The sequence below is a fragment of the Polypterus senegalus genome, chromosome 7, assembly GCF_016835505.1.
Source record: "Polypterus senegalus isolate Bchr_013 chromosome 7, ASM1683550v1, whole genome shotgun sequence".
Classification (NCBI taxonomy): Eukaryota; Metazoa; Chordata; class Cladistia; order Polypteriformes; family Polypteridae; genus Polypterus; species Polypterus senegalus.
This window is the reverse complement of record NC_053160.1, coordinates 19,894,874-19,912,291: the sequence shown is the minus strand read 5'-3', so window position 1 is coordinate 19,912,291 and position 17,418 is coordinate 19,894,874. Positions and strand designations below refer to the sequence as shown.

At 39.1% G+C, this 17,418-nt stretch overlaps 1 protein-coding gene across 1 annotated transcript in view; it reads right to left on the bottom strand.

The window, feature by feature from the left end:
• The window catches only part of LOC120532237 (FERM and PDZ domain-containing protein 1), a 176,965-nt gene that overhangs the window by 56,165 nt on the left and 103,382 nt on the right, over positions 1-17,418 (bottom strand). The window contains exons 4-7 of the mRNA XM_039758088.1: positions 15,540-15,642; positions 8,930-8,975; positions 6,955-7,059; positions 2,216-2,311 (exon numbers count right to left, since the gene is read on the bottom strand). Of these exons, the coding sequence (XP_039614022.1) occupies positions 2,216-2,311; positions 6,955-7,059; positions 8,930-8,975; positions 15,540-15,642 (350 nt within the window). The remainder of the gene's footprint in view (positions 1-2,215; positions 2,312-6,954; positions 7,060-8,929; positions 8,976-15,539; positions 15,643-17,418) is intronic.

The following is a 17,418-nucleotide window of genomic DNA, read 5'->3' as shown; positions in this document are numbered from 1 at the left end:
TATAATTTATACTTCAATGTACAAAAATGGAAAGTACATGTATTAAAATATCTTTACTATCTTAAGGACTGGAGAGAGTGTTTTAAACGAGAGAGGACCAGAAGGTGAACGTGACACAAGATTTGTTCCAGTTTTGCTAACGGGAAGTCAAAATAATCTTTTAGCCAGAATTAAAACTAATCCTAGGAATCAAAGTCAAACAGAACAAAGAAAAATTCAAAAAATTGGAATCACAGAAATTTTCGTCAAAAGTGAAACACATTGAATAAAAGAGCAAGAATCTGTCAAAACGAAAATCTTTATAACAGCAGTTCAAGAATGCATCTTCAGACACAAATAAAACATGGCCGCTCAAGCCAACCTTAAAATGCTTGGCCTAGCAAAGGTCAGGGTGTACGACCTCTGTGAACATGCCCTCGGCAACTGGAGAATTCATCATAGCAACAGGAACCACAAAATGGCGACGCCCAAGATATATAAACAACTTTTAAATGTTGTGATGGTGCATGAAACACTTAAACCTCAGATGTGGACTCTGAGCATGTGACAGCATTATAAATAATATACAACAAGTAAGAAATGCCACTAGAGTTTGTATAATAAATTAAAAAAATCAGACATCATAACAATATCTATGTATTCTTAAACATGTTGTATAGTATATCATACCTAGAATTTATAGCATATTTCAAAATACACCATTTATTTCATAAAATGTGTCCTAAGCTCTATTTGGACAGGATTAGTTTTACACCAGGAGGTGCAGTAAGGTAATTATTATCGGAGGACCTTGGTCATTTCAGTCCCATACAAATCACTCATGTCAGTTACTTTTTATCGGACTGTGCATTCATACTTTAGTAAAGATTATGAAGCCTTTTACCTTTGATAAAAAGTCCATAAAAATAAGGCCAGGTTAAATTAGTCCCATATGAATAGCCATGTTAGTTAAACCATCATTTGAGCAAATTGGACAGGACTAAAATTAAATAGATAGATAGATAGATAGATAGATAGATAGATAGATAGATAGATAGATAGATAGATAGATAGATAGATAGATAGATAGATAGATAGATAGATAGATAGAAAAGGCACTATAAGATAGATAGATAGATAGATAGATAGATAGATAGATAGATAGATAGATAGATAGATAGATACTTTATTAATCTCAAGGGGAAATTCACATAGTAGTAAAAAGTAGTAAAAAGTGTCCAGGGAATGAGTCCACATAAAAGAAAGTGATAGGAGTGATCAGTAAAATAGAGATAAAAGGTAGACAAATAAAGTCGTACATGGAGCTGCTGGAAAGGCTGTCACTCGCAGTGGTACCTGAATCAGAAAAATATTACAGAGGTCGTCTAGTAATAAAAACATTACCCAGTGCATGTACTGGAAAAACAAAGAAGAATTGCACCCGCGACTTCTGTGTGCTGAATAATGGAGGGATGTGGTATCCCCTTAGAGATCCAAAGATGCACTGATATGCACGAAATATTGATATAAATTTGGATTGATAAGGTGGATTGCTTGAGGATGAGGGCAGTCTTTTCTATACATATATATATATATATATATATATATATATATATATATATATATATATTGGTGGTTCTCAACCTGTGGGGCGTGAAGATGTGAAAAAAGAAAACAAGAATCGAGAATATGAAAAATACATGTATTGAAACCAAAACAAAATAACTTAAACTACATTCTGATACTAGAAAAATAAACATAGTTAGATAAATGTCGATAAAAGTAGGTATAACAAAACTTGTAGCGGTGGATCGGCTGCAAAAAACATAGGAATAAATTTTATTAGGGTTTCAAAAAAACGTTAGGGGAGCGCAATTAAAACTGTTATGAAAACTCGGATCGCAAATACTTAAAGGTTGAGAAACGCTGATATATATATTTTTTGATTTACTTTCTTAATCCCCAAGGGGTGATTGTCTTTTCACATTACCTTTGGCGGTCAGACTGCACGGTCGGCCATTGTACAGCGTCCCTCAAGCAATTTTCTGGTTAAGGGCCCTGCTCAAGGGCCCAACAGAACAGAATCCCTTCTGGCAGTTACAAGATTTGAAGCGGCAGCCTTCCAGATGCCAGCGCAGAGACACCACTCTGTATCATATAATGTCTGTTTCTTAGAGACTGACGTTCATCAATCCTACAATTCTAGTCAAAGAGAAGGTTTGAAAAGGAGACACACCTTAACCGTAGTCGAACTCTCAAATCGAAATGCTTTGGTTTGACCATTTTCCAAGTAGATCTTGAGAACATTGGGTAGGAAAAGAAAGGAACTGCCCTAAAATAAAGAGCAAAAAGAAGTCCAAAACTGTAAACAGGCTTCAAATAAAAGGTTATGCTTTATAGTTACTTAAATAGCAAATGCTGACTTATAATACTGTTATAATAAACATTAGTTAGTTAGTTAGTTAGGTATAGCACTTCAATACAAAAAGCAAAATTACAAACTTTCAATTTGTTAATTTTTTTGTTAAATGCACAGAGCACTGAGTTGAAAGGTTCTAATTCAATGTGGTTTGTGAAACACTGAACATGCAATATATCACAAACTAATACACAAAAAAATCTCATTTTTAAACTAATTTTGTTAATACATATAATCTAAGAGATGTATCTTACAAGACCCACCTCTAACCCCCTCATTCATTGGTCAAGAGTCCTATTTTCAATTCATAGCATGGCTCCATGTGAATTGGCTTCGAGTTTATTGACTACTTTCATTTTTTAGAGTTACTTATTTAACAAAATTTTAGTAGAAAATACAGTATGTGTGTTTTGCATGTTGTGAGCATACTTGGCTAGCATATGACATATAACATATGACACAAAGACATTTTTTTCATCAACATTTATTATATGTTTGCTGTTGTCTGAAGCTGGTCACCGTAGGCTCCCGTTCTATTAGAAACTTTGTTTTGTTTTCCTAAAAATATATTAAATTGATATGTTTTTTCTCTTAGCCATCACTACAAATTATAGGGGGTAAGTAACACATAAAAATATCATTGTAGGTTTCTTTAAAGTTCTGGTCTTGCAGTCACTTGGACATATTTTGTTTAGATAAGAATATCAGGTTCCATATGAACACACTGTCTGAAGTATGATTTTTCTTTCCCTAACCTCTCCAACCTCTAACATCCAGAAAAATAAACCAATGCTATTCTATTTGTTTATGCAAATTATTCTCCTTGGTCACAGTTGCCACTTTACTTCATGGCAACCACTGGGAATGACCTATTCAGTGGCAATAAACTACATATTGACATCAACACAAAAATAGCCTTCACTGAATTTGATATTTAACTACAAGACGAGAAAAGCCGGCACAATAAATCTGCAAACAATGATTTATGAGTGTTGCTGGTAGAGTGTGTTGGATTTCCTGTGCTATAATAATACCACAATTAAAAGTTAACTTCATTGTTTTAGGTGCATTTGCACATAATGTGAAGAGCACCTACTGTGGTTGCTCTCTGTCTCAGAGCTGAATAGACCTATTTTGTTGACATTTCACAAAACTTATTCTTCAAGGAAATTTCAATGAATGTTTAGTTTCATTGTGACAGCTTAAATACAGTTTTTGTATAAAGTTCAGAAATTTCAAATATCTGTCATTAAAAAGCATCAGCAAAACATAGAAACATTCTGTGCAAGTTCAATTATGGATTAATATACAGTTTCAAATAACCAAGGGAAAGGTCACTTCAACTTGTACATTTTGTGGATTTTTCCATTTACTTGTCTGACAGTCACTGCTGACAGCAAAGCAGAACACTGATAAAAGTTTTTCAAATACTGGGACAGGCATTCGCACACCACCTCAGTTCTCCTGCTGCTTGAGGTGTTAACCATAAAAGTCACTTAAAAGTTAAAAGTCACTTATCTGTAAAGGAAACTAAAAGGAAAGGAATTATATACAGTAAATGTCACTCTGTGAGCATATTCTGAAATATATGGGTTTGGTATTTGCATTACACTAATAGTGGCATTATTTACACGTTATAACAATTCAGTATTTGTCAGAGACGATAATTCATCTGCAGCGTTCCACTTCTGCTCTCAATCATGGTCTGAAGCAGTCAACAGTCTTACTCTGAGACTTTAACAGAGCCTCTTCATCATGTATTTGTTTAAAAAATGTTACATTTAAGAAATAACAATTAGTCATAAACCCTTCACAACCAACAGTTGCACATCAATCGGTGCTATTTTTACAAAACTTGGATTCTACAGTCTATAAAAGTCACTGAGCCACCACAAGCCTAACTGGACTGTGTTTTGAATTTCATGATATTATAAAGTACTGTTAAAAAGCATGTGCTGTTTGCAATGTAGTCTACTAAACATGTAATTGCATTCTACTATCACTGTTACATTTATAAATGACAAAATGTTACAGAAATATTTAATAAACAAAAATGTATAACTAAAAAAATTCAAATCACCTGGGGCCTCATGCATAACACTGTGCATAGAATTTGCACTATAACATGACGTAAGCACAAAAGCAGAAATGTTCATACGTACAAAAAAATAAGGATGCATAAATCTGTGCATTCGCCAACTTCCACGTTCTTCCGCTCCATAAATCCCGGTCAGCGTGAAAAGTAATGCACATGCATGCGTCTGCTGTCCCACCTAATCTCCTCCCAGAATTACACCTCTTTGAATATGCAAATCAATATAAATAGCCCTAACGCTCAGTGTTCTGTGAAAAGGCAATGACAAAAGCACAGGGAGAAAATAGAAGAATTTCAGCGAATACCAAGTGGAGGCAAAGAAAAACATATTATTTGTTGGTTTAAACAGTGGTATAAACAACAAAAGGAAGTTGATCGAGTGACATAGCGTGTCGGAGAAAATCGAAAGCTCAAGTTCACAAAGTCACACAGTTCCTGAAATAAAAAAGAAGTTGTCAGATATCAAAGTCACGGTGAAAAGGCGAGTCATAGCCCTCCGTCTGAGTGTCATATGAAAGCTTATTAGGGTACAGAAAAAGAAAAAAAAATAGGGACACAGTGGGAAAAAAGCTTGAAATGTCACTGTTAATCTCGAAATTTCCACTTTAATCACATTGTTTATTTTGTCATTAAAGTAGAACATCATAAACTTCATCTTTAAATCGTTTAATTTACTAGTTTCTCAAATTCCATCGTAACCAAAGTAGCACGTTAAATGCTTTGTATCGTATGTGTTCTATTTAGAATATGTGTGTGAATCACTACATGCTTCTTAAACCGGCTTTCTATTTCTCTGACAGAACACAGAATCCATTATATTTGTGATATTACAGCTCTCTGAATAATTAAAATACTGAGATGTATACTTGATATCATTTTCATGATGATAAGAGTTAAAGCACGTTATTAAACATGAGAACACGGTGGCACAGTGATTGTTCATGTCTCACACAAGATGCTGCTGCGTCATGCACGACCTTTGATTAAATAATTTATTGCAGCAGTACTGTCTCTTTCAAACGTACTAACCCCCAATTCCTGTCCTTACTTTTATTTCTCCAAATACCAAATCGCCACACAATCAGCTCTGTAACAGACGTTAAGCCATCTGTAAGCTTAGAACGCCGATTCTTCAAAACTTTTAAGGAACATTGAAATATCTTTGCAGTGCATGTTTAATTATTCTATCCATCCAGTGTCGCGCCAGCCCCAGCAAGAATACAGTATGAGGCAGGAACAATCCTTGAACGGAGCACCAGTTCCTTGCTAGTGCTGCAGCACCTTGTCCTAACATGTTTAATTATTAACAATTTAGATTATTTAAATGAAGTTAAAGTTTTATCTGTATAATATAATAAACATATTTTGCTGCATTTCATCTTAAAAATGATATCTTCATCATATGTAAATATGCGCTTTATAAAGTGGCTCAGGTTATGCAATATTATAACTGTAGTGCAAGTTTACAGTGAGGTGATTGTACTAATAAGTACAAACAGTTCTACAAGGAGCACTTGATGGACTGATTGATTGCATTTATAGTTTTTGGGATGAAACTCTTTCTGAACCACGAGGTCCGTACAGGAAAGACTCTGAAGTGTTTGCCGTATGAGAGCAGTTCAAATAGACAGCATAGCTGAGGCAGCGTATGCTTGATGCTGTATACCGGTAATTCTCTTTCCAGTCAGCTGCTGTAGAGCTGTGATTCCACACTCAGATACAGTGAAATAAATACTCTGAGTGGTGCAGTGAGAGTAATATTGAAAAAGATGATCCACTGTGGCAACCCCTATCAAGAGCAGCTGAAAGAAGAAGAAGAAGAAGGTGCAGCAAGAGTTACAACGCTAAAGCAGTTATGGTATTTGGAATGGTGTGGCTATTCTGTGCACCATTATATTGTTACAGGTTAATTAAAATCAGAAGCAATAAATTAATAAATAATATGCAGTTAATTTCAGTGTATATGATAAAGCCATGTCAGGGATGTGCATCTAAAAAAGAAAGGGAAACCACACTGGAACAAAAGCACTGCTTTGACGCTGGGTGCAGCCAGTTTGCAATACCGAGCAGAGAACTTGCGTATGCCAGGGCTTGAGCTACAGTGAAAATGTGTGTGGCTTTACACCAAGTTTAGGTTTTATACCTCGCGATCTGAGTGCGGAAACAGGCGTACGCAACTATTTTGTTCGTACGCACCATTTGTACATGAGGCCCCTGAATGTTACACCATGAGTACATTTTCTATCTTGTTTTATTAAGTATTCAGCTTCAACAAAAGAGTAAAGGCCTAAAAAATATTTGTCTGCTGTTAGATATAATATGGTTCAGCTGGCTTTGCAATAGTTCAGAGTTTACATAACCATTTAGACACTCTGTTTCATAAAGGACAAAAAAATATATAAAAATGACATTTTAGTTTAAATGTATTTTATTAAATTATATTTTAGGTGATTAAACAGACCTGAGAGTGACCGTTGACTTTGACTTCCTCAGCAAAGCGCACTTTCACAGGATTGCTCTTCAGCCGGGCTCTTTTCTCTTCAGTGATAAAGGATGATTTCGGCCCCTTTAGGACAATAGACAAACATAGAAATATTTATATTAATAGTCTGCAACAGAAAGCAGGTTTTACAGTTTGAGTGTATCAAAGCACAACGTTCACAGACAAGTTAATAATGTGTTGTGGATAAGAGAGAATAAAAATAAAGTAGGAATGCTGGTTAGGTATTGGCTTTTTGTAGCCCTGCATTGAGAAAGGAGGTTCAAAATGTGAATGGATTGAACATTTATCCAAGGCACAGACATAATAATTACAAATTAAGGGAAAAACTGAATAAATGGGTTTAAAAATAGGAGAATGGACAGCTACTCAGTGCAAGTTGTGATAGATGGCCGGCCGTTCATCCCGGCCAATACCCCCACGCTGCCAGGTGGAACCAGGATGCCAGCAGGGAATTATGGACGTTGGAGTTTTCCTTTACAGCCCTGGTGGATATCATGGGGGCCACTAGAAGGTGCTGCAGGGAGGAACAGTGACTATTTTCCCTACGCCCCGGAAGTACACATGGACAAGGGGAATGACGTGCTTCCGTGGTAAAGAAAAGGGATTTTCTATCTGACCTGGAAGTGTTCCTAGTCACGTGGACAGAGAGGGCAAAACACTTCAGGGACAAGGACTATAAAAGATTGAAAGAGACACCAGAGCGTTGAGCTAAGCTGGGTGGTAGGAGGTATTAAAGTTAAAGTATTTGCATTGTGTGCTCAGTAATATGTGGTGAAGTGTATGGACATTTATTTGTGGTAATAAAACGCTTTACTATGATTACAAAACTGCAGTCCTTGCTTCTGAGTAACAGTATTAATTGTTCTAATTTATACTGCTGTGCTCTAATTAGAGCAAACGTATTCTAGAAGAAATGGCAGGCAGCATGGCATATGGGCTGTGAATTTGGCCTTCAGCACCTAAAGTTGTGGATGATAATCCCACTGCTGACACCACGTAACCACAAGCAAGTCACTTCATCTGCCTGTGCTCCAATTGGAAAAGCAAAAGAACTGTAACTAAGTTAGGCGCCACCATGAGTGACAGCCTTTCCAGCAGCTCCATGTACGACTTTATCTTTCTACCTTTTTCTCTATCTCTCTGATCACTCCTACCACTTTCTTTTATGTGGACTTGTTTCCTGGACACTTTTTATTACTTGGACATGGATTTTTACACGCCAAGACTTGTCTATTCAGGTAGTCAACTTCTAGCGCTGAGAACAAAGGCCTGTGCCGGTGTGGTTCCCTATTTACCTGACAAGGTAAGAAGGTCGTATCGTGGCAGCAGTGCCGGCGCTAAGCTAAAGGCTAAGCGGCTAGTGAGGAAGTGGCGATACAAGCCTTCGGTGCCTTCTGTGATCCTGGGAAATGTTAACTCACTACCAAATAAGATCGGCCAACTGGCTGCGCTGGTGAAAAATGTCAGGACCTACAGAGAATGGAGTTTGTTGTGTTTTTGTGAAACATGGCTAACAACTAGCATCCCAGATGCTAACATGGAGCTACCCGGTTTAGCGCAGTTAGAGCGGACAGAGAACTAAATACCTGCAGGAAGCAGATCCAACATAGAATACACATTCATACCGGAACAATTTAAAATGGAAATCAAAATGACAGTATGTCTATGGGTTGTGAAAACATTCTTAATCCACAGAGATGACATCAGGCATGGATTGAACCTAAGTCTAAGTGTTTTCTGCTTGGTCATTATGTTATTCTGCTTACCATTTATAAGAAAAATGACAGGGTGAAGGCATTCAGATATTTAGTAGCAATTTGACTGCATGAATATGAAAGAAATATTAATAGAAAAGAATGCATCAATGATACAAGTTTAACGTGCCTTGGTATGCTAACACCTACGGGGAGACTACCAAATAAAGTGTACTTACAGAAGTGTGTCTTAGGACCGTAACTGCAACCAAGTCTTTGGATTCTCTGAAGGAAAAACACAAAACAAGACAGATTTGCATTTGCTACTAGAATAACTTAACCATAACATCAAGTGGGTTCTGAATCTTTCTCAGACGTCATATTTTTCGTATACAAAATTCTGTCCTCCTGCTGAGCTTTACCTAAACTCCCTATCAAATAACAGACTCAGACTGTTAAATCCCACCTCAGGGACACTTAAAGACTGTCTTTGTTATAACCCTTAGGAGCCATCAGGACACAGTGCCATCTGGTGGTCCTGAATCTGCTGGAAAGGACAGTACAATGATCTGGTTAGCACTGCTCTCTTGTTTTTCCAGAGTCCTGGATTCAAGTCATAGCCCAGGCACTGTGTTTTAGGAGTGTAGATATACTCCCCACCTCTATGTCCACTTTTCAGGGTATTTCTGTTTTCCTCCTACTAGGGATGCAACGATTAGTCGACGTAATCGACGACATCGACTACAAAAAAATCGTTGACGCAGATTTTTTATTGTCGACGTGTCATAAACAGAACCTTCAATAGAATTTCCAGTCACAACGAACCATACTGGTTTTTGTAACTGCAATGCATTACACGAATATTGTTATTGTTTGTCAAGACTGCACACAGTTCTACCAACGAAGAAGAACGTCTGAGAAGAATGTAGAGGAAAATAAACATGGTTGCAAAGGCGAGTCGGATAGAGGAGGAGGAAGGAGATGGAAAAAACTGAGACAGAAGCTTTCTAAAGTGTGGGAGCACTTCACCGAAAAAGAAAAAAAAGTTGAATGCAGATTATGCAAAGCAGAGCTTTCTTTTCACGGCAGCACCACCGCAATGCATGAGCATCTGAAACACAAGCATCCTGGAGCTGTGATGCCGCCGTCTCTTGAGGGGTGAGTTTTAGAGAGTAAAGTTAGTGCCACGTGTTAACGTTGATGTTTGTACTATAATGTGTATATCGAGGTTTCGACAATGATAGTTAACCCTTAAACCGCCACATACTTGGGGGTTAATGCACCCCTGGACGCCAAATACTTTTTAGCTGCACTTTTTAATTAAATGTCACAATTCACAAAGAAAATGTGAAATTTTCATGGAACACGTATTTTTTTTTCATGCAAAGAGCATCACAATTACTGCAACACTGATCATTTTACACACTGCAAATGAACTGTAAATACTATAAAAAAAACTACTTCAGCAATCTATTATTCTACACTCACCTAAAGGATTATTAGGAACACCATACTAATATGGTGTTTGACCCCCTTTCGCCTTCAGAACTGCCTTAATTCTACGTGGCATTGATTCAACAAGGTGCTGAAAGTATTCTTTAGAAATGTTGGCCCATATTGATAGGATAGCATCTTGCAGTTGATGGAGATTTGTGGGATGCACATCCAGGGCACGGCTCCGTTCCACCACATCCCAAAGATGCTCTATTGGGTTGAGATCTGGTGACTGTGGGGGCCATTTTAGTTCAGTGAACTCATTGTCATGTTCAAGAAACCAATTTGAAATGATTCAAGCTTTGTGACATGGTGCATTATCCTGCTGGAAGTAGCCATCAGAGGATGGGTACATGGTGGTCATGAAGGGATGGACATGGTCAGAAACAATGCTCAGGTAGCCCGTGGCATTTAAACGATGCCCAATTGGCACTAAGGGGCCTAAAGTGTGCCAAGAAAACATCCCCCACACCATTACATCACCACCACCAGTCTGCTCAGTGGTAACAAGGCATGATGGATCCATGTTCTCATTCTGTTTACGCCAAATTCTGACTCTGCCATTTGAATGTCTCAACAGAAATCGAGACTCATCAGACCAGGCGACATTTTTCCAGTCTTCAACTGTCCAATTTTGGTGAGCTTGTGTAAATTGTAGCCTCTTTTTCCTATTTGTAGTGGAGATGAGTGGTACCCGGTGGGTTCTTCTGCTGTTGTAGCCCATCCGCCTCAAGGTTGTGCGTGTTGTGGCTTCACAAATGCTTTGCTGCATACCTCGGTTGTAATGAGTGGTTATTTCAGTCAAAGTTGCTCTTCTATCAGCTTGAATCAGTCGGCCCATTCTCCTCTGACCTCTAGCATCAACAAGGCATTTTCGCCCACAGGACTGCCGCATACTGGATGTTTTTGCCTTTTCACACCATTCTTTGTAAACCCTAGAAATGGTTGTGCGTGAAAATCCCAGTAACTGAGCAGATTGTGAAATACTCAGACCGGCCCGTCTGGCACATACAACCATGCCACGCTCAAAATTGCTTAAATCATCTTTCTTTCCCATTCTGACATTCAGTTTGGAGTTCAGGAGATTGTCTTGACCAGGACCACACCCCTAAATGCATTGAAGCAACTGCCATGTGATTGGTTGGTTAGATAATTGCATTAATGAGAAATTGAACAGGTGTTCCTAATAATACTTTAGGTGAGTGTATGTTCAAGGTGCAACTGAAGCCATTGATGAAATTCAGCAAATCACCGAACCAACTGCGCTTGAACTGGCTGCACGCAAACACACAGAGGTAAACGCTGATGATTGTAGGCTTGTCAAGTGCAGCGGCTGAATCCCGGAGACAGTGAGGCTTCAGTTCTGCCAGGGCCAGCAGTGGTCGTGAGCTGGCTGCTGAGCGAATGTACGGCACTGACTGATCAGCTCCGGCGTGCTGGCAAATTGCACTGCGACACGACTACAGCCGGTTGCAGCATTCAATGAATATACATCGCCGCATATACTCCGCTTCGGCATGCTGGCAAACTGCACTGGAAACCGACTCTAGCCAGTTGCGGCAGTTTAAGGGTGAAGTGAATATAACTTCAGTTATGTTTGCTAACGTGTTTGAAGCTACAGTAAACGAGTGAATAGGAGTAGCTGAGCCGTCCTAGTTTTTTTTCTTCTTTTTTCGTATAATATTTGAGTTCATATGAATAGTAAACCATCTCTAACTAACATTAGGTAACTTGTGTTTTGGAATATATTAGTAATTAGCTTGTTACATATTTTAATCTGTTATTTTTTTATTTTGGCATAATATAGTACATGATGTGATAAAACTACAACACTTTTCCTCCAGAGTGTGATGATTAAAACATCTTTCTCTGTCTGCAAAATCTTTCTTGTGTATTCCTGCTACCTCTGAGCGTCTCTTCTCAGCAGCTGGGAACATTGTCTCAAAGAACAGATGCAGCCTCACACCAGAGCATGTTGAAATGCTCACGTTCCTGCACTGCAATCAGGAATATATGAACTGAATCTTTTATAAACTGTACATTATTGTTTTATTTTATTTGTATTGAAGCTTTATTTAAACTTTTGGACTTTAAGACACACCAGTGGCTATTTTTGGATAAGTTAAATGCACTTTTTTTGTTTAAAGACTACGTGCACTTTAGTTTGTATTGTTTAATGTATCCTGCGTGGAGTTTGCATGTTTTACCCATGACTGCATGGGTTTCCTCTGGGTACTCCAGTTTTCTCCCACAGTCCAAAGACATGCAGGTTAGGTGCATTGGCAATCCTAAATTGTCCCGAGTGTGTGTGTGTGTGTGTGCCCTGCAGTGGGCTGGCGCCCTACCTGGGGTTTGTTTCCTGCCTTGCGCCCTGCGTTGGCTGGGATTGGCTCCAGTAGACCCCCGTGACCCTGTAGTTAGGATAGAGCAAGTTGGATAATGGATGGATGGATGGATGTTTAATGTATTTCTTTTTTATTGTGATGGTCACACTAATATAACACATCTGATTATTTTCAAATTCATGTTTCACTGGTTGTTATTTTAATTTGATTATTATTAATTTTAATCGTGTTAATGCAGAGATATCAGGGTGACATTCACAGATGGACAGACGTAAGCAGATGACTGGACTGGAGCCCAGAACAGGATGTGCAACCACAGGTCGCAGGCATCAAAATAGTCAGGCATGAAATAATCGTGACTAATAAATCGAACGATTAGTCGACGACCAAAATAATCATTAGTTGCAGCCCTACCTCCTACTTCTCAAAAAATGGAAAAAATGCACACCTGACAGCTCTAAATTGGCCCTGTGTAGATATAAGTGTGCCCTGTAGTAGACTGGCATCCTCTTTAGAGTCAGTTCCTGCTTTGTGAACCAAGCCTCTGGGATAGACTATGTGGATTCAAGAATTTGTTTGTGTGATATTCTTTATTTATCAGATGACTTGATCCAGGTGACTTAGCATACATCCATCCCTTGCCTGAAGTGGATTTGCTTAAGTGCCAATAATCCTATGCCCAAACTGGCACACTGCCCATGACACATTGACATTCGAATGAAGAACTAGCTTAGGAGCAGCTTTTCCTGAGATATGAGCTGGTACCCTTGAAAACACTGCTGGTATACCTCAGACAGTGTCCGTATGCAACAGCGAGAAATTGAGAAGTGGCAGAACTCTGTACTGGTGGGTACCATCCCATTTCAAGCCTTCAGGAATCCATCTGAGTTATTAACTAGAAAGTACAAACAAAACATTAACAAGAGATAAATGTGATATAGTGACACAAAGTAAGCACAAAACAGGGCTCAAAATGGCCAAAAAAACAATACAGGACTGGGTGAACTGATTTGACTTGAAACAGGCATCACCCTAGGCAGCATGGCCCCAAACTCAACATCTATGAGGATTGCATAGGCCTAAAATGAATGTAATCTTTAACAGTTATAAAAATGCTTTACATGTTCAAAATACACAACAATTCTCATAAAGGGAGATATTACTGTAAAACTCTGGCTTAAAATGACAAAAACAAATGAAATTGTCATAAACAAAAGAAAAAACAATGTCAACAAGGGTGTACCTAAAAAGGCAACTCAAAGAAAATAGGACCAGATCATACTCCAGAAATACAAACCAAAAAGGCAGAAGTAAAATGCAGTAACCAGACAAATTCAAACAACACTCACAAAAAATGTTCTGAACTCCACAAAACACGACGGCATTCTGAGGAATCAGTAACCTCAACCTGAATTTAAAAATGTGAGCAGTGACGTCACCCACAGAACACAAAGAATATGTTCAAATTCATCCATCCATCCATTATCCAACTCGCTATATCCTAATTACAGGGTCACGGGGTTCTGCTGAAGCCAATTCCAGCCAACACAAGGGAACAAGGCAGGAAACAAACCCTGGGCAGGGTGCCAGTCCACCGCAGGGCACACACACACCCCCAGCACATACTAGGGACAATTTAGAATCGCCAATCCACCTAACCTGCATGTCTTTGGACTGTGGGAGGAAACCCACGCAGACACGGGGAGAACATGCAAACTCCACACAGGGAGGACCCGGGAAGTGAACCCAGGTCTCCTTACTGCGAGGCAGCAGTGCTAAGCACTGTGCCACCATGTTCAAATTCAAAGAACATAAAAAAACAATACTTACCAAATTAATAATCAATTCAATATCAACAAAAAAATCATTTTCATAAGGGCAAAACAAAACTGATAATTGAAGATGAAAACTTAAAATATACATATATATATTAAATAAACAAATAAACTTATGCCAAGGCAATAACCCTGGCTGAACCACAACAATAAAGAACAAAATTAATGTCACAGGCATGCCTGATGCTGTCACATGATATATAAAACACGTCTTTTAAATAACAAAAATCAAGACTGTAAGAAAAATTAGCTTTTCCATTTCAACTTAAAACACAAAACAATAACTAAAGTAAATTAGAGTATACAGTACAGGCCAAAAGTTTGGACACACCTCCTCATTCAATGTGGTTTCTTTATTTTCATGACCATTTCCAGCACTCCATCGCTCTCCTTCTTGGTCAAATAGCCCTTACACAGACAGCCTGGAGGTGTGTTTGGGGTCATTGTCCTGTTGAAAAATAAATGATCGTCCAGCTAACCTGACTTCTGCACAACACAACTGCTGGTCCCAACCCCATTGATAAAGCAAGAAATTCCACTAAATAACCCTGATAAGGCACACCTGTGAAGTGAAAACCATTTCAGGTGACTACCTGCTGAAGCTCATTTAGAGAATGCCAAGAGGGTGCAAAGCAGTAATCAGAGCAAAGGGGGGCTATTTTGAAGAAACTAGAATATCAAACATGTTTTCAGTTATTTCACCTTTTTTTGTTAAGTACATAAGTCCACATTATGTGTTCATTCATAGTTCTGATGCCTTCAGTGAGAATCTACCAATGTAAATGGTCATGAAAATAAAGAAAACACATTGAATAAGGAGGTGTCTCCAAACTTCTGGCCTGTACACATCTAAAAACTGAAAATAACTCCTATAAACCTAGAAATGCTGCACATCTTTTTTAGCAGCACTTGATCTAAAAAGTCAGACACTCTATGCCTGTTAGTAAGGGCTAGATGCCCGTTTAGTGTATTGTTTCTCCATTTTAGATGTTCCTTTTAATTCTCCCTTAACCTCACCTCTTTGAATGTGTTTAATAATAAATGATAACATCTGAATTTATTTACTAAACACCTTTTGCTTTAATCCACTCTGATGTCTTTGGAGTTATTCTGGGTTCAGGGATGGCTCAAGTGCACCCATAGAGGTTGCTGTACATATTATAAACATCCATTACCTGATGATATCCACTGCCTCTTCAACAGACACAGCGTCCACAAAAGCCTCATTTATTTTTACGATCTCATCACCTGGCAAAAGCCTTTCTTCAGTGGGGCCACCTGTGAACAAAATGGACATGCACCTTATTTCTATTTTCAAATTCATTCAATGCAGTCCAAAGTTGCAGAGGGCCACAACAACACAGATAATGGGTGTAAGGAGACAGTCCTGGATGGGGTGCCAGTCTATCGCATACACAAAAAGCAGAATTAGCCAGTTAACCTAACACAGGCATAACAAGTCTATGCGCTCTATGAGGATGTAACTCAAGGATCTTTTTTGTTACAAAGACCATTTCCATAAATCTTCATATGGTAAGGGTAGCATCTCAATAGTAAAACAATGAAAATAGGGCAGTTCAATCTTCTTCGAACATTTTTAAAACAAAAAGATCAATAGGATTCAGGCAGGATTTAGTGCCCATATTTATCAACTGTCTCGGCATAAGAAAATGGTCCTAACTGGCTTAAAAATCTCAGAGTGATACAAATTTGGGCCTACTTTTAGTAGTAGCAGAAACAAACATTTGATCAATTTTCCTAATTTAATAATTTTAATTATTTAATAACGACAGGCGGATCGGTGCGGCGTCCATAGTGATACAGGCTTTGCATCAGTCTGTCGTGGTGAAAAAGGAGCTGAGCCGCAAGGTAAAGCTCTCAATTTACCGGTCGATCTACGTTCCTACCCTCACCTATAGTCATGAGCTATGGGTAGTGACAGAAAGAACGAGATCGAGAATACAAGCGACTGAAATGGGTTTCCTCCGTAGGGTGTCTGGGCTTTCCCTTAAAGACAGGGTGAGAAGCTCAGTCATCTGGGAGGGACTCAGAGTCCTCCATCAAGAGGAGTCAGATGAGGTGGCTCGGGCATCTGATCAGGATGCCTCCTGGACGCCTCCCTGGGCATGTCTAAGGAGGAGGCCCCGGGGAAGACCCAGGACACGCTGGAAGGACTATGTCTCCCGGCTGGCCTGGGGACGCCTTAGGATTCTCCCGGAAGAGCTAGAAGAAGTGGCCAGGGAGAGGGAAGTCAGGGCATCTCAAGCTGCTCCCCCCGCGACCCGACCTTGGATAAGCAGAAGAGGATAGATGGATGGATGGATGGATGGATGAATAATGTCACCAGGATTTAGGAGAGCTTGTGATATGTCCTACCTTGTGTTGGACAACAATAAAATTGTAAAAAGATACCAGTTTGACAAAGATGGAATAACATTACCAACAAATTTTGTATGTTACGTGATCGTTCCATCAAAGTGGAGACGCCATTTACTGTTTGCCAAAATGAAAGTGTTGGTAACGTTACATGTAAAAATGCAGCTTTGCAATAGTGATGATTTGGGTATGTCACAACCAAACTGTTTCTTAAAATTTCCACATGGGTGTTTGAGAATCACCTTTTTGGACTCTGCTGATGCATGCGGCACCATTTTGGGGGCGAGAGGGGTTGATGTTGCTAATGCTATCATCAACTTTCCCCTCTGCAATACCAATAAGATATCCGTTGATGGCACCGGAGCCACGTCCACAATGTGCCAGGAAGTCTCGTCCCTTCTTGTAGAGCCTTATAAATACAGGCGTACCTGGAAGGAGGTGTCTCAATTGTGAACTAGTCCCTGAGGCCCCTGACCTTGATACACTCGACAGAACTCACTGCTTTGAGAACCCACATTGGCCCACAAAGCAATGTAATTGCCTGTTTTCAGTTATAGTGCCCATGAGTGCCTATTTCAGTCAATAACATTGAACAGGGTGGCCTGGTCGGCACCCCAGATCTTCACTCAGACTCCTCTGTTCTTTCACCCATTGACAGCACAGACCATTGCACACCCT